The following is a 27,387-nucleotide window of genomic DNA, read 5'->3' as shown; positions in this document are numbered from 1 at the left end:
TATCATTGTTAAGACCGAACCCTAAGGCTATGTTCACATTGGGCGTTTTTGCAGCATTTTTGCAGCCTTTTTTAGCTATGGATGTGCCTTGGTTTTATGCAAATCCATGCTAATAAAACGCTGCTTTTTACAGTTCCTGCAAAGTCTATGAGATTTCTGAAATTTCATGCACACACACATACACAAACACGTCAGGATTTTTTCCTGACGGTTTTGTGAAATACTTATGATTTTGCTGTGTTCTGAAAAGAATGAACATGTCAATTCTTTTCAGCACTTTTGCTATGGTTTTTCATCCTAGTGACAGGAGGACTCGCAGATACCCTGCGAGTCCACCTGTCACTAGATACCCGGAATTGATCCAGGGTATCTGGCCGACACTTAAATGATGGTGGGGATAGGGGGATTGGAGCAGGCGCGCTATATTTACCGAATCCCCGGCGCGGCTGTACGCTCCTGCGATTCCTCCACTTCTCCGCTCATTCCATATTCACTGCTTTCATCTGTGATTGGTTGCAGTCAGACGCGCCCCCAGCATCTGACTGCAACCAACCACAGACCCGGTCTGCGGGTCTAGCGTAGAGAATGAGTGAGCCACGCATTCAGTGGGGACCTCGCTCAGGCTATTTACGGTCACAGGTATCGCCAGCTGTGACCGGGAATCACCTGAGTGAAGTGACCGCTGATCGTGCGGCTCATTCATTCTCCAGAGCTCACAGTGGGCAGTCGAATTCTATGTCTGCGCGCTATGATCTTCAGATGTAGCGGAGCTGAATCGCTGTGGGACCTCGTGTGGTCTACGTCGGCGCTGCAGGGGTGATTATGGTGTTAATAAAGTGGTGAAAGAGGGCGATTTTTGTATTTTATTTAAAATAAAGGATTTTTCAGTATTTGTGTTTATTTCTTGTCACTTATTACCGATTGGTGATGGGAGGTGTCTCATAGACACCTGCCATTACCAATATAGGGCTGAGTCACAGCTATGAGCTGCGATTAACCCCTTATTACCCCTATTGCCACCTCACCAGGGCAATTCGGCAAGAGCCGGGTAAAGTGCTGGGATTGTCGCATCTAATGGATGCAACAATCCTAGGTGGCTGCAGGCTGCTATTTTTAGGCTGGGTCTCTCCAGCCTGAGAATACAAGCCCCCAGCTGTGGGCTTTATCTTGGCTAGGTATCAATATTGAGAGGGACTGCGCGCTGTTTTTTTTTTAATTATTTATTTAAATAATAAAACAGCATATGGTCCCTCTTATTTTGATACCCAGCTATGATAAAGCCCACAGCTGGGGGCTGTGTTATGATCCGGAACCATGGAAGACCACCACAATCATTGGCAAAAGGTGACAAGAGCATGACAACTAATCTGGCCGCCATCCCCTTACTAACCATCACAACTAGAAGTAGCCGAAGGGTGAACTAACATCCTGAGCACCGCGAACTCAGCCGGAGAACTAACTATCCTAAAGGTAGAAAAGATGAATAACTCTCTGCCTCAGAAAATAGACAAGAATAGCTAGCCCCCCACATTCAAAGACTGCGGTGATATAGGAAAAACACAATACACAGGTAGATGACAGGATTAGCAAAAGGTGATGCCCCTGCTGACTAAAATAGGAAAGAACAGGAAAGGGACTGATGGTGGCCAGAGAAAAACCCTGCAAAATACAAACTTCCTGATAGTACAAAAAGGCCCTCAGATCGCACGATCTGAACTCCGTCCTATACCAGGTGCCCTTGTCATACCAATGAACAGAAAACAAGAATCATAACAAAGTCAACAAGCCACAAACACATGGACCCAAAGGAGCTATACTCCACACAGAACTGCAGGAAGTTCCCCAACAAGCCACTGAGGGGAAAAAATCCCTGCAAGCGAATAAACTGAAAATAACCACAGCAAATGACAAACCCAGATAAACAAAAGAACCAGACAATAAATAAAGAGCAAGCACTTATCTGGGGAAGATGTGGTGTAGAGCAGGATTAAGCAGGCTGGAGATACAAAGAACAACTGACATCCGGCAACAGCCTGCAATCAGACCAGGATTTAAATAAGCAGAGAGTTAGCAAAGGAAACACCCACAGCACAACACACCTGGTCCAAGTCCAAACCATTCCTGGCCACCAGAGGGAGCCTCCCAGCAGCCAAAACATAACTAACATTCACAACAGGGCTGTAGCCTGTGGATGTAGGTTTTATCTGTGCTGGGTATCATAATATGGGGGGACCCTACGTAATTTTTTTTTATTTATTTATTTTTTACTGTACTATAGACCCGCAGATTCCAGTACGGCGTGGGGTGAAGCAGTGAATATGCATGATGCTAATGAGCTGTACCAGAAGTAGGAGGGGCCACGGGAGCAGGTACAGTTGATCCTAAAAAGTATGGGCTCCTTCCAGGTTAGTAGGCGTGACCAGCTGGGTTAGTGAGCTTGGCCATGTTTTCTCCCTTCCACTACAATCATGCTTTGCCCCCCCCTGCCCCCTGTGTGATAGGGGCCTGTTGAAGAAATCATACCTGAAAGGAGCCCATACACTCTAGCATCTATCGGAGACTGGTAAGTATAGCGCGCTTGCTTTACTTTTTTTTTTTCTTTTACCTTTTTGTTTTTTACTACCTGAGTGCTGGATCCAGGGAAATACCGGCCCGGCCCAGCACTCGGGTACTCTTGAACCCTTGCTGGTCTTGACATCACAAAAAAAAACCGCTGTAAAAACGCCACAAAAAACTGTACCAAAACCGCAGATGACTCCCAGGAGACATCCTGCCACAAGGTCAGGTTTTGGTCCTGTGTGAACGTAGTCTAATACTCTCACAGGGATATGCAATACAGGGGAGATGTAAAACCAAAAAAACACAGGTTCCAAAACAGGCTACAACTTGCCCTAGATCTGACCCTGATTTATCCGTGCCTGATAGCGAAGGTTGGCAACATAAGATCATGTAATGGCATCCTCACCTGTCGACAGCAGACCCTGAGTGTCCTAACTGCACCCTAAGCTATAAACCAAGTGTAACTCAAAAATAACAATAAACATAAATGAAGGGCACTCAGGCACAGTGTAAGAGACAGGGCTAGGAATGTGCAAATATAGTCATACAGCAATGGTAGCATATAAGAAGCCAAAAAAAAAATTAACAGGATAAGTGGAAACCCTCCCAAACCTGCATTAAACAAAACAGGAGATAACTGGGAAGGGATTCATGCAAACTGCAGGGAATAGCAATATTAATGTTGTAGTAAGAAAACCTTAACCGAGCAGCTGGGATTCCAGACAACAATCCATCCAGAAATGTAGCCAGCACTGAGACATGTGAGTAGTAAATATGAATAGCTCCTCCTAATATATAATTAGGCTATCCAAACGAGAGAGTGCACACACCTGAATGGAAGTTAAACAAAAAAGGCACAGCATGAGAAAGAAAGACAAGACATTCTTCAGCAGTTGGACCAACACAAAACATGCAGTTTTCCAACCAAGAGGGAAACTGACCCACCACCAGAGATCACCAGTTTGAACCCCAGAGTGGAGCCATGACAATCATTGTCACTGTAATATGATGCTGTGCTTTTCATCCCTGCGCTGTGACGTCACTGTATTTTTTATAATCATTATACTTTGATGCTATGCCTCTTATCCCTCAACTGTGACATCACTGGGTGAATTATTAATATTGCCCTATGATGCTATGCTTATTATCCCTGTATTGTGACCTCAATGTATTATTATTAGGGATGATCGAATACTTCAATTATTCGGCTTCGCGAATATTTTCCGAATACCTCGCCGCTATTCGACTATTCGCGAATATTCGATGTGCAATGTAAGTCTATGGGAAACACGAATAACAACTATTCGGTACTTTTCGAGCTTCCCATTGACTTATATTGCGCATCGAATAGCGGAGAGGTACTCGGAAAATATTCGCGAAGCTGAATATTTGAGGTATTCGATCATCCCTAATTATTATCATTATAATATCATGTTGCTTATTATGCCTGCTTTGTGACATCACTTTGGTCTTTAGCCTTTAGATATGACATTATTTACTGTCATTTATTATACCTGACATAGACATAAGTCAGTACACCTATCCTATGACATCAATTCATACTGATGGCATATTTTTATGCAAATGCCTATCCCATGATTTCAAAATGTTCATTATCCGTGTGTTGTGACATTGCATTTTGTTATTCTTGTTTTGTAAGATCTCTTTGCCCAACCTTTTATTTTCATTGTGATAAACTGACTACAATTACTTTTACTATGAAATCTCTGCAAGATCTGTTTCATATAACTTAATTTTTTTTTGTATCTAACATTATGATGTAAATTCATTTTATGCTTTTTAGCACTTAGTGCCCATTAAGTTCAGAGAAATCTGTCAAGACCATGTTCACACCTTGGAAAATCTGCTGCCAGTTAGTTTAATTGTAACTGAATGAATCTAATGTAATTTTTTGTAGCTCATTCTTCAAGACATTTTAGGGATTTTCTGGTAATATTTACTGTTGTGGTTAATGGTTATGGGTTTTACAATAATGGAGCTTCCTTAGTAACGTGTCCACGGGGTCGAGGGTTACTCGTCACTGGGCCGCGGTTCTTCTCCTGGGACGTCGCGGTGGGTGTCAATAAAAGGCTGGGGATGGGGATGATGGGAGTAGTTGTTCGTGACGCCACTTGTGGTTTGCGGCCAATATCAGCCGCTGCTACGGGATTTCTCTGCTGGGGCGGATGACAACGCAGCTCGGAGGGTTCAGCTCTCCACAGGCAGAGCTGTGGCCCCAGGGAGGATGGTGGTGGGGCTCAGGCGTGGGAGCATGATGATGGGAGCGCTGGCAGTAACAGGACGACACAGGTGGAACAGTTCAAGGTCTTTTATGTACTGGTCACACACTGCCGTTGGAGCACCAGACAACGCTGTGATGGGCCTCAGCCGATCCCAGATACTTCGCAGGTCGTGACCGGTTGTTCCTTCTGTGCGTCACCTTTTGATGGTTTCCCTCCACCCCACCTCCTGCGCCGTGAAATGGGTCACGGGTGCCTTCTGCACTCCCCGCGAACCCTGGAACCCTCCTTCTTTCCTAAGAACCGAGGTCAAGCCTCTGGCTCCAGACCATGGGCCCCGAACTTTCTGTGTCTTTGCTTGCTTGTCCGTTCTGCAGTCCGACCTGACTCGGACACCGTCCAGTGCTAACTGCCTGTTGTTTGTGACATGGCTCCTAACTTCCCCTGTGTGGGTGCCCCGCCTCCCGGGTCCCTGAACTAGTGGGCATGAGGTCCCATACCTTGTGATGGCTACCCCAGCTCCTTCCTACCCTAGCCCGGTCCCAGTGACAGAATCCCCATGTTATCTGTTGGTTGAGTGTGGTTGTGGTTGTTACCAGTGACGACCCCCTCCATATCTGTGATGAATACTGCACCTCGGGTGAGGTGCGGTACCCTGTGGCACCTGAGGCCGCAAGGTCACCACACACCCCCACAGAGAATCACAGCACATAAACAACAGCTGTAAACAAAGTGACATAGTGGAAACTGCAAAATTTAGTATATCATGATAACAACAACTTTTCTTCCCTTTATGTGAGGTACGGACTCTAAAACGTTACAAACATTACAAATTTCACGTTTATCAATGGACCCAGTTAACACTGCAAATGCATACTACATTAACATTAGACAATCACTTTTGGGCAATTCACCATTCCCCTTACTCATAAGACCTTCACTTCACATAAAACATTTTCACTTTGCATAAAACTCTCATGCTGCATAAAACATTGTCAGCAACATAAAACTTGTCATGTAATTTAAAACTTTTCACATTACATTCAAGTGCAATTACATTTAAGTGCAAACATTCTGTAGCAACTGTATGGGGGACCTGCCCTGAACCCCCAATGTAGGTTCTGAATGTGCTCACAGCCTTCCGGAGCCTTCTTCTCCTCTTCAGCACACCGACAGGTTTTCGGGTCTGGCTAATTCTGGTAGGGGGCACAACTGGTACAACTATTTACAAGCAAATGTCCTGGCCACGCCCAAGTCCGATGGCTCAGCTGTCCATTCAACACTTATCAGATCTTCTAATCAAACTATTTAGAAGGACCTTACTTTGGCATTCTTATTCCTTCATCGCTGGCTCCTGAAGGCCGCCTCCTGCCCCCAGGTTTGGTCCATTTGTGGGATATCCTCGGGCATAGTACCCCGCTTTGTCACAGCGGCGGCAGATTGGCTGCCCGTTGGAATCATAGTGATCAAGAACCGATAGCAATGCATTTTTCCCCTGCCATCGCCACGGAATATCATCAGCACTGGTAGCCAACTCAATAGTAACAGGTTGTGTAGGCCCCTGCTGGGACTGTACAACCTTAGTTAGGGTGGCCATACTCTTCGTTAGTTCCAGCACTTGGACCCAAAGTTCAGCGACGGATTCTCCTGCCCGGGTTTGCTCGCTGGCTCTCACCACTGCCCATGCCTCCTTGAAGAGAGTCTGACTGCAGTGTGACCTTCCAGGAAACACTGTATGTATAACTATCCTGCTCTTGCTACTATTTAACTTCCAACTGTAGCCCCTAGCGCTTACCAAGGCCATTTTACAGCCCAAAACTACATGTGCCCTTTGACTTGTATGTGGTTTAATGTCTGAGGTCAAGTTCGGCAGACGAACCTGATTTATTTATTTTTTTTTATATCCATGTTGGTTTGGTGAAGCCAAATATCACTATTTACCATGTTCACTATATGGCAAAACTGACCTGATAATATGATTCCCCAGGTCAGTACAAGTTTGTAGATACACACGTGGTCAAAATTGCTAGTACCCCTCATTTAATGAAAGAAAACCCACAATGGTCACAGAAATAACTGAATCTGACAAAAGTTAAAAAGTAATAATAAATTAAAAATCTATGAAAATGAACAAATGCAAGTCAGACATTGCTTTTCAACCATGCTTCCACAGAAGTTTTAAAAAAATTTAAGTCATGAAACAAGCCTGGACAGAAATGATGGTACCCTTGAAAATAATGTGACAAAAAGGACATGTTAAATCAAGGTATGTCCACTAATTAGTATCACAGGTGTCTACAATCTTGTAATCAGACAGTGGGCCTGTATATATGGCTACAAATACTCACTGTGCTGTTTGTTGACATGGTCTGCACCACACTAAACATGGACCAGAGGAAGTGAAGGAAAGAGTTGTCTCAGGAGATTAGAAAGAAAATTATAGACAAGCATCTTAAAGGTAAAGGCTATGAGACCATCTCCAAGCAGATTGATGTTCCTGTGACTACAGTTGCACATATTATTCAGAAATTTAAGATCAATGGGACTGTAGCCAACCTTCCTGGACGTGGCCACAGGAGGCAAATTGATGATAAATCAAAGAGACGGATAATACAAATAGTAGCAAAAGAGCCCAGAAAAACTTCTAAAGAGATTAAAGGTGAACTTCAAGATAAAGGGACATCAGTGTCAGATCACACCATCTGTCATTGTTTGAGCCAAAGTGGACTTCATAGAAGACGACCAAGAAGGACACCATTGTTGGAAAAAAAACATAAAAATTCCAGACTGGAATTTGCCAAACTACATGTTGACAAGTATAAAAGCTTCTTGGAGAATGTTTTATGGACAGTGTTCTGGCACCCTCACTTTGTGCTTTAGAAGAACGAGTTGACAGACAGCTGAACTTTTTCCCATTGATGCATTGACTCGGACGCAGGGGGTCCTTTACAACTTTTATTGATGAGATCAGTGTAAAACTACAAGAAATAAATGAAAATACTAAGTAAACATATCTGCGTTACATAGCATTCAATTTGATATGTAAAGCGCTGTGTAATTAATAGCGCTATATAAATGAATAAAAATATTATTATTAGTATTATATAAGACATGTGGTGTAATGCACAACATTGCTAATACACAATATTTATAATGACAGGATTAACATGCAGAACGGAGCAATTACATTATACAATTTGATGAGCCCTAGCCAGGGGATCATAACTCACCGACTGGGCTATATAGAGGCAAACAAAAAGAGCAGAGATCTGGAAAGATGATCAGCATGCAGAATATTTGTGTCCATGTAACTAAAATGGCTGCAGAAGAAAAAGAAGGGGGCAGAGCCTATGCAAGGTCTGATGGGAAACTACATAAGCCTTGGTGGGACAATTTTCATTGCACAGTAACAATGAAACTAGATAAGCAAGCTGCAGTAAGAAAACATTGTCAACAGATGGCGCTATTGGATAAGTTCACTGGACAGTATCAATGTCAAGAACTAAAACTTAACTTTATCACAAGGCAACTTTATCACATATGCATTTCTATGGAGGCATGACAGACAGATGAGACAAAAATTGAACTTTTTAATTAGGCACATCAGCTCTATGTTCACAGATGGATAAATTAAGCATATCAAGAAAAGAACACTGTCCTTACTGTGAAACATGAAGGAGGCTCCGTAATGCTCTGGGGCTGCTTTGCTGCATCTGTCACAGGGTGTCTTGAATCTGTGCAGAGTATAATGAAATCTCAAGACAATCAAGGGATTCTAGAGAGAAATGTGCTGGCAAGTGTCAGAAAGCTTGGTCTCATTCACAGATCATGGGTCTCGCAACAGGATAATAACCCAAAATACACAGCTAAAAACACCCAGGAATGGCTAAGAAGAAAACATTGGACTTTTTATTAAGTGGCCTTCTATGAGCCCTGACCTAAATCCTATTGTGCATCTTTGGAAAGAGCTGAAACATGCCATCTGGAAAAGTCAACTGTCAAACACGAGACAACTAGAGCAGTTTGCTCTTGAGGATTGGGCCAAAATACCTGTAGAGAGGTGCAGACGTCTCATTGACAGTTACAGGAATTGTTTGATTGCAGTGATTGCCTCAAAAGGTTGTGCATCCTGTGACGGGGTCCTTCTCCCATATCACACAATCAACAGAGCGAGAGATGGCTGTACAATGCAAAGAGCATTTATTCCAAGCAAATCAAATGGTCCATAACATAATCCACAAAACAGAGGGTAAAATTAGTCCAGTAATGGCATAAATGTCCCGGGGATCAGTCACAATCCTCCAGCAGTCCTTTTCCAGGCAAATGGGGGGTTTTCACATTCTCTCTGGCATGCTGGCCGCAGCCTCAGCTTTTCCCTTCCAGAGGATCAAATCTTCCTGCTTCACTCTTGAAGTTCTCAAACAGACTGACAAATCCCCCAGGTAAGCAGAGAGTTTACAGTAGGTGGATTCCACGCCCACCTCCCCCCACACCTAGGGATAGAAGCGCTTCAAGAAGCTATAACCTTGCACTATAGGGGGTGATTACCTAGACAATACAATGTACACACAAGCAGTACAAATAATGGACAGTGAACCAAGCTTAAAATAGGAATCTGCGGAACATGATACACCTCCTCCATATCCCACCATCACACAACTAAATATTAAGTTAAGGGCACCATCATTTCTGTCAGGCCTATTTCATGAGTTTTATTTTTTTTTTTAATTCTGTGGAAGCAGAAAAGCAATGTCTGACGTTCATTTTTTAATTTTCATAGATTTTTAATTTATTATTACTTTTGTCAGATTCAAGTTATTTCTGTAACCAGAGTGGGTTTTTCTTTCATTAAAAAAAGGGGTACAAACAATTTTGACCACGTGTGTACCAAACATGTATAGTTTTACTTTCACTAAGTAGTGAAAAAAAAATTCAGAAGTTTGTATAAAAAAAAAATTGCTCTTTTTGCTTCATTTTCCGAGACCCATAGCATTCTCATTTTTAGGGACTTAGGGCTCAGTGACATCCTATTTTTTGCATCTTTAGCTGATGTTTTAATTATACAATTTTTGGGTGATGTGATGTTTTGATCACCTGTTATTACATTTTGATGCAATGTTGTGGCCACCAAAAAAACTTAATTCTGGCATTTTGATTTTTTTTCTTGCTGCAGCTTTTACCAATCAGATTAATTGATTGTATAGTTTGATAGATCAGGCATTTCTGAAACCGGTGATATCAAATATGTGTATTTTTTATTTTTATTATTGTTTTATATTCAATGGAACAAAAGAGGGTGATTTGAACTTTTAGGTTTTTGGTTTTTTTTCCATATTTTTTAAAACTTTTTTTTTACTCATTTTACTATTCCCCTTAGGGCACTTTATGCCTGTACTATCCAATCGCGTCTGCTGATCGGAGTAATGCTTTAGCAGCCCTCTGTACAGCAGAAATGCATTTACAGGACATGTCAACCCAACCCATTGGGGCCCAGTGATTGCATTACGGGGCCAACAACGGAATCCCTGCCGGAGCACATTAGGAGTTAACAGGCAAGCGTGGATCTCCGATCCTCATGCAAATGTTAGCTGCACATGTCTACCGATCATATCAGCAAACAGGTGTGGGGAATAATGCATGAGCCTGCATTAAAGGGCCATACACAACCAAGGACATACATATGTCCTTGGTCATGAAGTGGTTAAACAAAAAAAAAATCTTACTCATCTTTCTCTATTTGGGAAGTAGAGAACAAAACAGCACTGGAACAAAAATATTTTCAGAGTCAAGATGGTAGGGATTGAACAAAAAGGTAAGATCTCAATACATCGGGAAAGGATAACAACATACAAAAACAAAACAAAATCGAGAATACAAGTCCAAATAAAACAATAAAATAAATGATGGCATGAGTTCACTAGCTCAATAGCATATCTGTGCCCAGCTTGTGAAGGAGATAGAGGGCAGCATGCTGATGTAGGGAGAAGAGGAGAGAAGTTCCGGCTCAGATGAATGCCGGTCAGAAAGTGTGTCATAGCTGGGAGCGCATTACTGCAGGGCATGTTGTAAATGGCCTTGTACTAATAAGGGAGCATGCAGGACTAGAAACGTGGTATTTGTAGTATTAGCTGTGCATGTGCTGTCTAGTGTCGGGCCAGCTCTAGTAAACAATTAGTATTTTCTTGCAGATTAAATAAAATTACACTTCGAGCAAGATTAAGCATGTGGGCCTGAGTTTGTAATCTACGTTATAAATTATTTTGGCTCTCTGACAGCAGCCATGTCCCCATTATTGTTACACTACTTCTTACTGTATAGCTCCTTACTTTAATTAAAGGCTGTGCAATTTATTGTAACTCTTTTCCGTTAAATTAGTAGGACAAGGTTGTAATAGCAGACCTAACCCTACTAAAAGCATGGGAAGCTATACCAATGCCCCTTCAAAAAGCTGATAAGTAATGGTTCAAGGCTTGGTCCACAATTAACCTAACATTGATGATCTAGTTTTTGAGGTTAGATAATACATTTGAAAGAATAATCAGCATGTTCATTCCTACCACTGTTAATGGGGGGTATAATATACATTATTTACATTTATTTCCATGGAAAAGTAAATGGATTTTGTCAGGTTGTATGGACAGAATTCATGCCTTGATCATGATTGTATTCTCAGTATGTAAACATGACTTTATAGATTGAGCTTCTGGAGTGGGAAAATGATTAAAACTGCAATGCATAGAATGGTCAGAAATAGTGTTAATATTCATGGATACATATACAGTATAGGAGCTGATTTTAAAAACTCACACATCATATTACAATTGTATTATTTCATTTTATTTACAAAGTGTACCAAAAATTATTTTCAAGTTCTTATTATACAATATCTTTTAAATGAAATAGAATAATCCTTTAAGAATATTCTCAAGTTGTTTTTTTTTTGTTTTTCTTTTCATTTAAAAAATGTCATTGATTTTTAGGTTCAACATGGCAAATCATAGCAAAATATTTTGTCAATCATTTGACTTACAAATTTGAATGCCAACTTATACATTATAGAGACAAAAAATGGGTATAATGAAAGGAGATTGTAGAATCCTGATAATATAGAGAAGGTTCGAGAAAAGAAAAGCGAAATGAGAAGAGGTGATGAGTTAATTAAATATTCCCATTAGGGAAATAAAGAAAGAAGAGAAAAAGGAGATATTAAGGCTCCAAGTACGTTACTCAACCCCACTGTGGTGAATGTGCATGGAGGACATGGGTGCGCAACCATGTTTCCCACAGCACGACCTATCTTAGAACTGTTTGGCACAATGTGGAAGAGAGGAAAGCCTCCCAATTAAACAACTTAGTTACCACCACTGACTGCTCGTTATGGGACTGGCCAACAAGGTCTCCATCCTGTGGGTCAAGGAAACCTCAGTGAATCACTCCTCAAGATTGGGAGGGTCCGTTGACCTCCAATGGTGGGGAATTATTGTCTTAGCAAGTTTTAAAGTTATCCCCTATCTATAAGATTGTAAATAACTTCCCGATCGCTGGGGGTCTGACTGCTGAAACCACCAGAGATCCTGAGAACCAGGGCTCTGAAGAGTCCTGCATGAATGGATCGGTGCTTGCCCATTCATTTTTAATTGGACACTAGTGCTAGTGAGTGCCGCACTTGGCTGGTCTTCAACACTCCCATAAGAATGATTAGAGCTCCAGGGCACATATGGGTACATTCGTATGCTCCATTCACATGTATGCTTCATTTTAAGTGGCCTGGTTGTCGGGATTGGTGGGCATCCAAGCGGTCAGATCCAAAGAGATCGTAACGTTATCCCCTATCCAATGGTACAAGCTTTCAAGCTTGATAATACCCTTTTAAAGTATTATAAATTTAATTTTCTGTCATATCACACAATGATTATTAGTCTAATATGTAACAAAGCAAGTCTTACTCCATTTTCTTGTCTCTAATATAGCATTCCAACACTGTAAGGTACAGAAACGCCCAGAGAGAAGACAGCGAAATCAAAATGATCCAGGAAAAGAAGGAGCAGGCGGAGATGAAAAGGTATTTGTGCTTTTATGTTTGTGAATTATTTTTAGCTCAATGATGGTACGGCAGCTAACATATGTCTTATAAACCTTTTACCAGGAAAGTTCAAGAAGAAGAATTAAGAGAGAATCACCCATACTTTGACAAGCCCCTTTTCATAGTTGGTCGGGAGCACAGGTTTAGGAACTTCTGTCGGGTGATTGTCCGAGCACGATTTAATGCGTGAGTGAACAAACACAATTCAATCAAATCTAAAACATGTTGTTGTCATTAATAATATATTTTTATTATAGTGAATGAATTTCGTGTAATGGTGTGCCATACAATCAGATATACAATCATGCTTTTTAGACAGTCATTTTTTAAACATCTGGACATTATAGAACGGAACAGTCCTATCTTGTATTAGCTAAAATGGATAGCCACTATCAAACAGTAGATTTTGGCTATGGTAAATGACAAAGTTACATATAGTCTCTTTATCCCAAGTCATGTGGCAAGTCTAGTTAAATGGTCGATATTGACTTTTAGAATTGATACATCCAGTAGGTGGCATTTGATTATTTGAATCCTTTCTCTCTGAACATGCTATTTGCATTATTACATATAATAATATATTACGCCTTCAGCAGACACTGTTGGGGAAATGTATGGTGAACCACAGTTATCTTTACAGTAATATAAAAAAAGTGCATATGCGTATTGTGGACTGTACCCAGTATATACTGTATCTAACATGACATATGTGCGTCTACACATTCAGTGAATAAAATGTGAATACTCATAATGGTGAAGTATTATGGTTTATATTTTGAAACAACATTTAGATTAAGCTGCACAGTTAAGTCCAGCTGCACAGATACAAAATCACTATATCATATTTTTGGAATATTAATAACAGTCTGGGACTGACCGATGCTTCCACGATCATGAACACAATTCTGAGTCAGGCATATACAATAACTAACGTCCTAAAACATGACAAGGATTCCAGACGACATTGATAGAGGACAGTTAAACACAGCAAAAAACTGACTGCTAAACATGAGTAATAAGAAAACAAAAGTGCAACCTTGCTAGCAATAGATCATTATTTGCAGAAAACAGCAGGGACATTTGTTTCTGAGTAGTAATGTAAAAAAGAGGATCCTTCAGAAATAATACCTCAAATTCGGAATACTCTGCTACTTTCCATAATCACAAACACAATCATAAGTCAGACAAAACTCTAAATTAAAGAGGTTAGCTGAGAATTGTTTTCCTATGGGGCTGAGCAATTATAGATGCAAAGAACTTGCCTCTTCTGCCTTGTGCCGATCTCTGCCAATTCAGAGTGGTGAAAGACCACTCCTGGAGTCTATTCTGCTTTCTGTGACATATCAACAGAGCAACTCCTTCTCTTCCACTCTCTTCTGTTGATGGGGCATCACGGCCCTCTCTCAGTCAGGAGAGATCGTCGCACAGCAGAACAGGTAGTTAGTTAGCAAATACCTACCGATAAGTGCTTAGCACCATTGATTACCCCTTTAAGTTTCAGGAGCAGATCATTGATTGCAGGCTTTTCTAACAATGTTGCACTATTAGACAATTCATTCAACGATGTCATTTGGGAACATTTTAACAATATTCAGAGAAAATTTAAAAATATTGTAATAGCGGCTCGCTGGCAACCAGGCAACAGGATACTCAGCTGTTTTTTCAAATTTTAGAGTTTTCCTTTTACTAGGACTAATCTGCACAAAGGACTGACTTAAGGCCCCGTTAAACGCAACGACATCGCTAACAAGATGTCGCTGGGGTCACGGAATTCGTGACGCACATCCGGCCTCGTTAGCGACGTTGTTGCGTGTGACACTTATGAGCGACCACTAACGATCCCAAATACTCACCAAATTGTTGATTGTTGACAGGTCGTTCATTTTCAAAATATCGTTGCTCAGTTGAGACGCAGGTTGTTCGTCGTTCCTGAGGCAGCACACATCGCTACGCGTGACACCTCAAGAACGACAAACAACAGCATTCCTGCGTCCTCCGGCAACGAGGTGGGGGTGATGTTAATACGGCTGCTCTCCACCCCTCCGCTTCTATTGGTGGCCTGCTGTGTGACGTCGCTGTGACGCCGCACGAACCGCCCCCTTAAAAAAAGAGGTTGTTCGCTGGCAACAGCGATGTCGTTAGGAAGGTAAGTTCATGTGACGCGTACCTGTGATACTGTTCACCACAGGCAATGATTTGCCCGTAACGCACAAACAACGGGGGCGGGTGCGATCACTAGCAACATCGCTTGCAATGTCGCTGCATGTAAAGTGACCTTTAGACCGGGTTTATAAGGGCGTATTTTACGGTCTGCATACAGACCGCAATGGCTGAACAGACCACGAGTTTCCCAACCCAAACTTACATCCTTATATCTATGAAGCTGTAACTTCAGGTTGGGAGACTGTGTTCAGTCCGGCATTGCAGTCCATATATATACCATGAACTATCCCAATCCATAACCAACCTTCTGATGCCCATAAACCATAGATAGGCTTTGGGTCATTCATTCATTCATGGGTCATTCATCCCCTAGCTACAACTCTATACAAATGAATAGTCACCTCTAGTGAGCAGTGATTTGTTTTTTCATAGGGAAGACAAAAGAAAGTTGGGAAACATTTCTACACATTAAAAGATGGTCCAGCCTCTTCAAAATCATTGAGTTTGGATATTTTTAATCTAATATATAAGGTTATTTTTTACAGCCTTCTATTGATGTGATGGGTCTCTGCTCTGCTCAAAGGTCCAATAAAAAATTATATATAGTACTCAGCGTAACTGAGTACACCCCCTTTGAAATGTAAAATTTTAATCAATATCTCACTGAATACAAGAACAATTTTCAATATTTTGACAAAACTGAGTTTTATGATTTTTTTTAACCCATGAAATTAAGGTATGGGTAATAATTAGAGTTGAGCGCGGTTCGAGGTTCTCCAGTTCGAGGCTCGAGTGATTTTGGGGGCTGTTCTAGATCGAACTAGAACTCGAGCTTTTTGCAAAAGCTCGATAGTTCTAGATACGTTCGAGAATGGTTCTAGCAGCAAAAAAAACAGCTAATTCCTAGCTGGCTTTCCGCTGTAATAGTGTAAGTCACTCTGTGACTCACACTATTATGACATTTCAGTGTATAGTGTGCGGGAACAGCGCATTCAGATCACTGCTGTTTGGATAATGGCGATCGCCATTTTTTTTTTTTTCCTTGTCTTCCTTCCCTAAGCGCGCGCGTGTAGTGGGGAGGGCCAGCATGTCAGCCAATCCCAGACACAAACACAGCTAAGTGGACTTTTATCCAGAGAAGCAACGGCATGTGTGATAGGATGTCCATGTCACATGTCCCTGCATTATAAAAACGGACATTTTCCTCCAGCACACCATTATCTGCCTTCTGCGTCCTTGGTGTCAGACATCACTGGCGCAGCTCCTATCGCCGATACTGCTGTATACGCTCCATACACAGCGCTGTACAGCATAGGGATAGTACTTTCTATCAGTCCTTTTAAGGGCTCATACCGGCAGGGTCAGAGCCATAGCTGACAGGTCCTGAAAACAGAGTTTAACAGCTACACAAGATGACAGTGTCTGTGTAGCTAAGGTCAGGGATTTCTTCGCTGCATTTCCCCATTAGGAGGGATAGAAAGGCAGGCTTTCTTTCCTCTACCCAGAGACCCACAACCCTGGCACTGTACCCTCCTGCCCTTTGCACACTCTAACTCATTGTTACTAAGCCATTATACTAGCAAACACTGAGTGTACTTAGTGGCATCCTTAATGTGGCTGTTGGACTGCTGTATTGCCCCAGTAGTGCAAAGATATTTGCAGCACGTCTGCCTGCATTGCACACTCAAACTCATTGTAGCTAAGCCATTATACTAGCAAACACTGAGTGAACCTAGTGGCATCCTAAACGTGGCTATTGGACTTCTGTATAGTCCCACTAGTGCAAAAATATTTGCAGCACCTCTGCCTGCATTGCACACTCCAACTCATTGTAGCTAAGGCATTATACTAGCAAACACTGAGTGAACCTAGTGGCATCCTAAACGTGGCTATTGGACTTCTGTATAGTCCCACTAGTGCAAAGATATTTGCAGCACCTCTGCCTGCATTGCACACTCCAACTCATTGTTACTAAGCCATTATACTAGCAAACACTGATTGAACCTAGTGGCATCCTAAACGTGGCTATTGGACTTCTGTATAGTCCCACTAGTGCAAAGATATTTGCAGCATGTCTGCCTGCATTGCACACTCAAACTCATTGTAGCTAAGCCATTATACTAGCAAACACTGAGTGAACCTAGTGGCATCCTAAACGTGGCTATTGGACTTCTGTATAGTCCCACTAGTGCAAAGATATTTGCAGCACGTCTGCCTGCATTGCACACTCAAACTCATTGTAGCTAAGCCATTATACTAGCAAACACTGAGTGAACCTAGTGGCATCCTAAACATGGCTATTGGACTTCTGTATAGTCCCACTACTGCAAAGATATTTGCAGCACGTCTGCCTGCATTGCACACTCCAACTCATTGTTACTAAGCAATTATACTAGCAAACACTGAGTGAACTTAGTGGCATCCTTAACGTGGCTGTTGGACTGCTGTATTGCCCCAGTAGTGCAAAGATATTTGCAGCACGTCTGCCTGCATTGCACACTCAAACTCATTGTAGCTAAGCCATTATACTAGCAAACACTGAGTGAACCTAGTGGCATCCTAAACGTGGCTATTGGACTTCTGTATAGTCCCACTAGTGCAAAGATATTTGCAGCACGTCTGCCTGCATTGCACACTCAAACTCATTGTAGCTAAGCCATTATACTAGCAAACACTGAGTGAACCTAGTGGCATCCTAAACATGGCTATTGGACTTCTGTATAGTCCCACTACTGCAAAGATATTTGCAGCACGTCTGCCTGCATTGCACACTCCAACTCATTGTTACTAAGCAATTATACTAGCAAACACTGAGTGAACTTAGTGGCATCCTTAACGTGGCTGTTGGACTTCTGTATAGTCCCACTAGTGCAAAGATATTTGCAGCACCTCTGCCTGCATTGCACACTCAAACTCATTGTTACTAAGCCATTATACTAGCAAACACTGATTGAACCTAGTTGCATCCTAAACGTGGCTATTGGACTTCTGTATAGTCCCACTAGTGCAAAGATATTTGCAGCACGTCTGCCTGCATTGCACACTCAAACTCATTGTAGCTAAGCCATTATACTGGCAAACACTGAGTGAACCTAGTGGCATCCTAAACGTGGCTATTGGACTTCTGTATAGTCCCACTAGTGCAAAGATATTTGCAGCACCTCTGCCTGCATTGCACACTCAAACTCATTGTTACTAAGCCATTATACTAGCAAACACTGAGTGAACCTAGTGGCATCCTAAACGTGGCTATTGGACTTCTGTATAGTCCCACTAGTGCAAAGATATTTGCAGCACCTCTGCCTGCATTGCACACTCAAACTCATTGTTACTAAGCCATTATACTAGCAAACACTGATTGAACCTAGTGGCATCCTAAACGTGGCTATTGGACTTCTGTATAGTCCCACTAGTGCAAAGATATTTGCAGCACCTCTGCCTGCATTGCACACTCAAACTCATTGTTACTAAGCCATTATACTAGCAAACACTGAGTGAAGTTAGTGGCATCCTAAACGTGGCTATTGGACTTCTGTATAGTCCCACTAGTGCAAAGATATTTGCAGCACCTCTGCCTGCATTGCACACTCAAACTCATTGTTACTAAGCCATTATACTAGCAAACACTGAGTGAACCTCGTGGCATCCTAAACGTGGCTATTGGACTTCTGTATAGTCCCACCAGTGCAGCACCTCTGCCTGCATTGCACACTCAAACTCATTGTTACTAAGCCATTATACTAGCAAACACTGATTGAACCTAGTGGCATCCTAAACGTGGCTATTGGACTTCTGTATAGTCCCACTAGTGCAAAGATATTTGCAGCACCTCTGCCTGCATTGCACACTCAAACTCATTGTTACTAAGCCATTATACTAGCAAACACTGATTGAACCTGGTGGAATCCTAAACGTGGCTATTGGACTTCTGTATAGTCCCACTAGTGCAAAGATATTTGCAGCACATCTGCCTGCATTGCACACTCAAACTCATTGTTACTAAGCCATTATACTAGCAAACACTGAGTGAACTTAGTGGCATCCTAAACGTGGCTGTTGGACTTCTGTATTGTCCCACTAGTGCAAAGATATTTGCAGCACGTCTGCCTGCATTGCACACTCAAACTCATTGTTCCTAAGCCATTATACTAGCAAACACTGATTGAACCTAGTGGCATCCTAAACGTGGCTATTGGACTTCTGTATAGTCCCACTAGTGCAAAGATATTTGCAGCCCCTCTGCCTGCATTGCACACTCAAACTCATTGTTACTAAGCCATTATACTAGCAAACACTGAGTGAACCTAGTGGCATCCTAAACGTGGCTATTGGACTTCCGTATAGTCCCACTAGTGCAAAGATATTTGCAGCACCTCTGCCTGCATTGCACACTCAAACTCATTGTTACTAAGCCATTATACTAGCAAACACTGATTGAACCTAGTGGCATCCTTAACGTGGCTGTTGGACTGCTGTATTGCCCCAGTAGTGCAAAGATACTCAAACTCATTGTTACTTACTTAGACGTTATAATACCAAAAATTGAGTAAACCTAGTGGCATACAAGAAGTGGCTGTTGTACTCCATTAGTGCCCCACTGGTGGCAAGCTATTTCTATCACCTGTGCAGGACACCCTCCTGCTCTGTTTTTAATAAGCTATAATGATAGCAAAAAATACTGCCATTTAGTGGCATCATAGAACTGGCTGTTGTATTCCATTAGTGCCCCACTGGTGACAAGCTATTTCTAGCACCTGTGCAGGACACCCTCCTGCTCTGTTTTTAATAAGCTATAATGATAGCAAAAAATACTGCCATTTAGTGGCATCATAGAACTGGCTGTTGTATTCCATTAGTGCCCCACTGGTGCCAAGCTATTTCTAGCACCTGTGCAGGACACCCTCCTGCTCTGTTTTTAATAAGCTATAATGATAGCAAAAAATACTGCCATTTAGTGGCATCATAGAACTGGCTGTTGTATTCCATTAGTGCCCCACTGGTGCCAAGCTATTTCTAGCACCTGTGCAGGACACCCTCCTGCTCTGTTTTTAATAAGCTATAATGATAGCAAAAAATACTGCCATTTAGTGGCATCATAGAACTAGCTGTTGTATTCCATTAGTGCCCCACTGGTGCCAAGCTATTTCTAGCACCTGTGCAGGACACCCTCCTGCTCTGTTTTTAATAAGCTATAATGATAGCAAAAAATACTGCCATTTAGTGGCATCATAGAACTGGCTGTTGTATTCCATTAGTGCCCCACTGGTGCCAAGCTATTTCTAGCACCTGTGCAGGACACCCTCCTGCTCTGTTTTTAATAAGCTATAATGATAGCAAAAAATACTGCCATTTAGTGGCATCATAGAACTGGCTGTTGTATTCCATTAGTGCCCCACTGGTGCCAAGCTATTTCTAGCACCTGTGCAGGACACCCTCCTGCTCTGTTTTTAATAAGCTATAATGATAGCAAAAAATACTGCCATTTAGTGGCATACAAAAAGTGGCTGTTGGACTCCTTTATTGTGCCACTTGTGCCAAGCAGTCTCAAGCACCTCTGCATTCTACCCTCATGCACATTTAGCTATGCTAATTTTATAGCAAACTCAGGGAATTCCTTGCTGCATTTGATCATTAGGAGGGATAGAAAGTGAGGCTTCTTTTACTGTCCTGGTACCCACAGAACACGGTCACTGTACCCACCTGTCCACTTTTGCCACGCTATTTAATTTGCCCAAAGAGCTGACTCTTTTTCTGCCATCCTAAAATTGTCTGGAATACTAAGTTAGTGTTCCTTTGCTGCCAAGCAAGGTACAACACATGTGCATTCTACACTCCTTTCCATTTCTGAAATGCAATTATTAACTGCAGGTAGTCCAGCCAATCTGTGACGAAGGTGCAGGCGTGGATATAATGTAAGAAAACCAAAAAACCTCATAACCATTATAATATTGTATAACCACCAGAGACTACCTCAAGTGAGGGGCTCTGTGGTGAGCACCTACTCATTGGAACACATGAATACACAGGAGAAACAGAGTATATAAGGTGCAAAATTATAACAAAGTTTATTATAGTGCATGATTAAAATGACACACAAAAAATCATCAGGGTCAGAATAAAACCACAATATAAAACCACATAGAGGGGTAAGTGTTCTATGGGGCTCGGATTGCCTGGGAAAAATACCAGTTATAGAATATCAAGGACAAAAAACCATCCATGAAGTAAAAAGTAACACATTCAGTATGGAAAAATCATTGCTCATTAAAGCATCATGGAAATGGATATTAAAACTGGTAAAGTGCATGTGCTAAATCATAACATAATGAATACCATGAGCAGTGATACTGAGGTAGTTGTCCTAAGGCAAGGTGCTGTCAGAGGCAAAGAGAGCTCCCAAGGGGATATAACCATCCAATCTACCCTGAGGCCATCCTTCAACGTACGTTTCGCTTGGTAGTGTAATCACAGTGGCTCCAGCTTCATCAGGAATAGGCGATATGTTTGGCATTTGGAAGGCTGCTTTTAAATGCTATCATCAGCCATTGACTTCCGGGTGCTCCGCCCCCCTAGTGACGTGCGCCGAGACCAGGCACGCCCCCAAAACACCGCCGCGAGCGCAGTCAGACCTAGGAGTACGAGCGGGGGAGTGGGGACGCGTCACCCATGTCCCACGCTGACGCCATGGTCAGTGGTGACCGCGATCACGGCAGTGAAGGAGGCGGGCACGGCCACGGAGCGCGATCGGTGGGCGGTGAACAAGGAGGTCAGGTGACCGGGTAAACATCACATGACAGAAAGAGGAGGCGGCAACAATAGGACGTTTCCTGTTTATTCCGTTACCGAAGTAAATGTACTGGAAAGTCCACATTCAAGAGGCTACCATGATCCATATAATATGCTGGAGTGGAATCTCCTCATGTAGATCCATAAAGTCCATATATGGTACATCAAGAAAATCGGAAAATATGTCCAGATCATATGCCGCACTTGATCCATTTATTGAAAGTGTGTTAATACAATCAACAGCTGTAAATATGATTGAAAAAATATATATATGGTTAGTACCCATCATTAAGCATAGCAGCCATCACAGGGAAAAAGGGGGGGATGGAACATGAATTATGACCACGAAATAAATATATATATAAATACATATGTATAAATGTGAATAATAAGACCATAAGAATTATGTGGATACATGTTTTAAAAGCAAATAAAAAGGTCACAAGTGAGGGTGAAAAGGACGGAGGAACTAGATCTATATAACCAGATTATGAGACCTACAAAAAGGGAACGAAGCTGATAGCTTTGTTTAACCCTTTTGGCACCAGAGTGTCAAGCGTGGAGATGCATCGGGTTTCACATTGGGCCAATAACCGTTTTAGGTTCCCACCCCTAAATCCACCATTGATGGAATCGATGCCACGTATTTGGAGAAGCGTGGCATCGCATGCATGATGTTTTTTAAAATGGCGGGGGAGGGTTTTCAGCAGAGACCAATCCTCCACGGATGCAGCTGCTGTGATGTCACGCACATGCTCCCTGACCCTAACGCGGAGCTCACGGGAAGTAAGCCCCACGTAGATCAGGGAGCATGGGCACGTGGCGAAATACACCACGTGTGTGGTGCCACACGAGATGTATTTACGGATGGTATAGGTTTTTCTGCCATCCGAGGAGGTAAAGGTCTTGCTGCGAATGATGTTGTTACAGGCTAGACAATGTCCGCATTTAAAACATCCGACAAGTGGGTCACGATTGCTGAAGGGATTCTGTATATTAGGCACATAGTGGCTCCTCACTACAATATCTCTAATACTGGGAGCCCGTCTAGCTGTCATGAGTGGGGTACCAGTGATGAGACCTGAAAGTACCGGATCAGATGTTAAGATCGGCCAATGTTTGTAAAGTATGTCTCTCATCGTACCCCACTCATGATTATAGGTTCCAATGAACCTGAGTTCACCTTCCGTGAGACTTTTTTTGGGTCTATAAGTGAGGAGTTGTGTCCTAGGTGTGTTTTTTGCTCTAAGATATCCTCTCTTGATCATTCTACCACTGTAGCCCCGATCCTGGAAACGACGCCTGAGATCGGTTGATTGGGCCTCAAATTTGTTACTAGAGGAGCAAATTCGTCGCATCCGTAGGAACTGACCCGTGGGGATGGCTCTTATGGTAGAAGGCATGTGGGCTGAAGAGGCGTGCAGCAGAGCATTGACCGAGGTATCTTTACGGAAGACATCTGTTTGTACCATATGATCATCTCCGACCTCTATCTTGATGTCCAAAAAATCAATGCTACTGCTGCTGTGCCTAAAAGTCAGCCTGATGTTATAATCATTAATATTCAGTAATTTCATAAAATCCTCAAGCTGCACCACTGTACCCTGCCAAATAAACAAAATATCATCAATGTACCTTAGCCAGCACTGCACATGGGCGCTGGCCCCCACGCCCTCGTCGCCAAAGATGGTCCGTTCCCAATATCCTAGGAAAAGATTGGCGTACGAAGGCGCACAGGCCGCGCCCATCGCAGTGCCACGCCTCTGAAGGTAACATTGATCTCTGAAAAGAAAAAAGTTGTGGGTTAAAGCAAAGCGGAGCAGCTCGAGGATTAACATGCCCATCTCACCATCCCGACCGTCAGCTCCCAGGAAAAAACGAACTGCGGCTAGCCCATCATCGTGACGTATGCTGGTATAAAGACTTTCCACGTCAGCCGTTACAAGTATCATATCTTGTTCCACAAAGATCCCGTCCAACCTGTTTAGGACCTCCGTAGTGTCCTTAACGTAGGAGGGGAGTGCTTCCACCATAGATTTTAAGTAATGGTCGATAAATTGGCAGATGGGCTCACACAACCCCTCCATACTGGACACTATGGGGCGCCCCGGTGGGTTGACGGGATCTTTGTGGATTTTGGGTAACAAATACAGGGTGGGTGTTTTTGGATATTTGTTGATAAGTCCATCAAACATCCTCCGTGTGATAACTCCTTTCTCAACTGCCATCTCCAGGATCTGGGACAGCTCATGGGCATAAGCGGTCATGGGGTTAAACGAGAGTTTAGTATATGTATCTCTATCTCGGAGTTGACGTAGAGCCTCCTTCTCGTATTTTTCTGCAGCCCAAACCACCACATTTCCCCCCTTGTCTGCTGGTTTAATGACCACGTCTTTACAACCCTGTAATTCTTCCAACGCCTGTCTTTGTTTGTGGGTGAGATTGTCGTGCCTTCGTTTGCCAGATATCTTTTTAAAATCGTTTACCACAAGACGGGTGAAGATATCGATGGCAGGACATAGAGACAAGGGGGGAAAACGGGTGGATCTAGGCAGCAGATGTCTGGGGAAAGAACGTGTTGCATCAGGTTCCTGTTCGCGCAAAAGATCTTCCAATACCTGCTGAGCTTCTTGTTCCAATTCATTATTTTCCCCGGATGGCTGTTTATGGTGTAATCTCCTCAAAATCAGCTTTCTCGCGAATAAATTAATATCTTTTTGCGCTGTAAAGAAATTGAAAGAAATGGTAGGCGAGAAAGTAAGACCAAGAGATAAAACTTCAACTTGGGCATCAGTTAGTTCACGTCCAGATAAATTAATAACTTTCAATTGGTTTTCAACATACTTGTTTGGTTTTTTCCATGTAGTCTGTTGTCTGGATCGATTGGATTTGACCCTGGCTCCAATACCTTGGTCCCAGTCACATGTCCCTCCTGATGCCCCAGAAGAAGATTCATTGTCTGAAGCTCGTGATTGTATAGAGGAGGATCTGTTGCTCGTGGTCGTGTCCCTGGAACCCGAGGCTCGAGTCTTATCCTGTCTATGGCGCCACCTATATACCCTATGGCTGGAGTAATCTAAGATGTCTCTATTAAACTTGCGTAATTTATAATCTTTAATTTCTTTCTCCACTTTTGACAACTCTTGTTCCAACTCATTATTCAACTTGGTAATGCCTTCAGCAGGCAACCTCTCTTTAAGAGTCCTCTCCAAATCCTCTAGCTCCACCTCCATGGTTGACAGAGTTTTCGTGTTATGTTCACACAGAAGAGCCAGAAACCCTGTGGAACATTTTTGGGCCAGGTCCTCCCATTTGTCCTTAAATTCCTCCTCTTCTACTCCAAAGGACGGGAAGACCTGGACCCTTAGCCCCCGGGGAACCAATCCCCTGTCAATATATTTCACAAGGAGTGCTCTGTTACAACAGAATTTCAGACGTTTTTTCAATAATTCTCTATATTTGTAAATTAGTGAATCATTGGAGGTGGTTTCACCATCACTTGTGAGCTGACCACCTTGATTCCTTATGGCATCATCAAAGTTGGTGAGCCACACCCGATCGCGGGCTCTGAAGTCCATTGTGGTTAATAGGCAAACTGTGAAAAACACAGGAAAAGCAATGAGAAAACCAAAAAACCTCATAACCATTATAATATTGTATAACCACCAGAGACTACCTCAAGTGAGGGGCTCTGTGGTGAGCACCTACTCATTGGAACACATGAATACACAGGAGAAACAGAGTATATAAGGTGCAAAATTATAACAAAGTTTATTATAGTGCATGATTAAAATGACACACAAAAAATCATCAGGGTCAGAATAAAACCACAATATAAAACCACATAGAGGGGTAAGTGTTCTATGGGGCTCGGATTGCCTGGGAAAAATACCAGTTATAGAATATCAAGGACAAAAAACCATCCATGAAGTAAAAAGTAACACATTCAGTATGGAAAAATCATTGCTCATTAAAGCATCATGGAAATGGATATTAAAACTGGTAAAGTGCATGTGCTAAATCATAACATAATGAATACCATGAGCAGTGATACTGAGGTAGTTGTCCTAAGGCAAGGTGCTGTCAGAGGCAAAGAGAGCTCCCAAGGGGATATAACCATCCAATCTACCCTGAGGCCATCCTTCAACGTACGTTTCGCTTGGTAGTGTAATCACAGTGGCTCCAGCTTCATCAGGAATAGGCGATATGTTTGGCATTTGGAAGGCTGCTTTTAAATGCTATCATCAGCCATTGACTTCCGGGTGCTCCGCCCCCCTAGTGACGCGCGCCGAGACCAGGCACGCCCCCAAAACACCGCCGCGAGCGCAGTCAGACCTAGGAGTACGAGCGGGGGAGTGGGGACGCGTCACCCATGTCCCACGCTGACGCCATGGTCAGTGGTGACCGCGATCACGGCAGTGAAGGAGGCGGGCACGGCCACGGAGCGCGATCGGTGGGCGGTGAACAAGGAGGTCAGGTGACCGGGTAAACATCACATGACAGAAAGAGGAGGCGGCAACAATAGGACGTTTCCTGTTTATTCCGTTACCGAAGTAAATGTACTGGAAAGTCCACATTCAAGAGGCTACCATGATCCATATAATATGCTGGAGTGGAATCTCCTCATGTAGATCCATAAAGTCCATATATGGAACATCAAGAAAATCGGAAAATATGTCCAGATCATATGCCGCACTTGATCCATTTATTGAAAGTGTGTTAATACAATCAACAGCTGTAAATATGATTGAAAAAATATATATATGGTTAGTACCCATCATTAAGCATAGCAGCCATCACAGGGAAAAAGGGGGGGATGGAACATGAATTATGACCATGAAATAAATATATATATAAATACATATGTATAAATGTGAATACTGAATGTCTAACTGTGGAGAGCCAGCTAGTGCGCATGCGTGTGCCGATTTACCCCAGCCGCAGCCTAACTACAGTGTTTCGCCTAGTGAGTATGCTCAGCTTGACTGTGCCATTGCTGAGGCTAAGTCTTCATTTCGGGATACAGCGCATGCTCCCACACTTAGTGCGAAAAGCCTCTTTGCACAGGTACTTGCACTCCGTGCCGGGTCTAGGTCCTGTGTTGTGCCTAGACACCATAAAGCTGATAGTCTTTTTTCAGACACTGTATTTCATGCTACTGAGCATGCTCAGGCACTTACTGCATCTGAGACTATGTCCGGTAATGAACTCTTTGGCCCTGCCCCTGATGTGGGGGTCCCATATAGACCACAGGGGATCAGGTGTCCTGACGATGTGGCCAGGCCACACCCAAATGGCTTGCAGAGGCCCACCCCTATGACTTGTCACCACATTATTGATGGTCAGACGATGACTGGTGAGGTGTTTGGGTCATGGCAGCCATGAGGTCATCATTGAAGTTGCGGTTCCAAATAGGACGCTAGTTATGCCACTCATGACGTGTCACTCTACTTTTGTCTCCAGGAGGTGCATTGTGGTTCACCCTGGTTTGGGACAGACCCAGGTTATAAAAGGGGCTGGAGCCAACAAGGAGGTGCGCAGTCTTCTATTATGCTC

The 27,387-nt window shown here is 42.8% G+C and overlaps 1 protein-coding gene across 4 annotated transcripts in view; it reads left to right on the top strand.

The window, feature by feature from the left end:
* Positions 1 to 27,387, top strand: part of NALCN (sodium leak channel, non-selective) — a 1,011,261-nt gene that overhangs the window by 804,313 nt on the left and 179,561 nt on the right. For all 4 annotated transcript variants that reach the window (XM_075336708.1, XM_075336707.1, XM_075336706.1 and 1 more), the window contains 2 exons: positions 12,770 to 12,861; positions 12,946 to 13,068. In XM_075336708.1, coding sequence (XP_075192823.1) covers positions 12,770 to 12,861; positions 12,946 to 13,068 — 215 coding nt within the window. The remainder of the gene's footprint in view (positions 1 to 12,769; positions 12,862 to 12,945; positions 13,069 to 27,387) is intronic.

Source organism: Anomaloglossus baeobatrachus, chromosome 2 (genome assembly GCF_048569485.1).
Source record: "Anomaloglossus baeobatrachus isolate aAnoBae1 chromosome 2, aAnoBae1.hap1, whole genome shotgun sequence".
In the NCBI taxonomy this organism is placed as follows: Eukaryota; Metazoa; Chordata; class Amphibia; order Anura; family Aromobatidae; genus Anomaloglossus; species Anomaloglossus baeobatrachus.
Note: the sequence above shows the minus strand (reverse complement) of the source record. Positions and strands in the feature narration are given on the sequence as shown.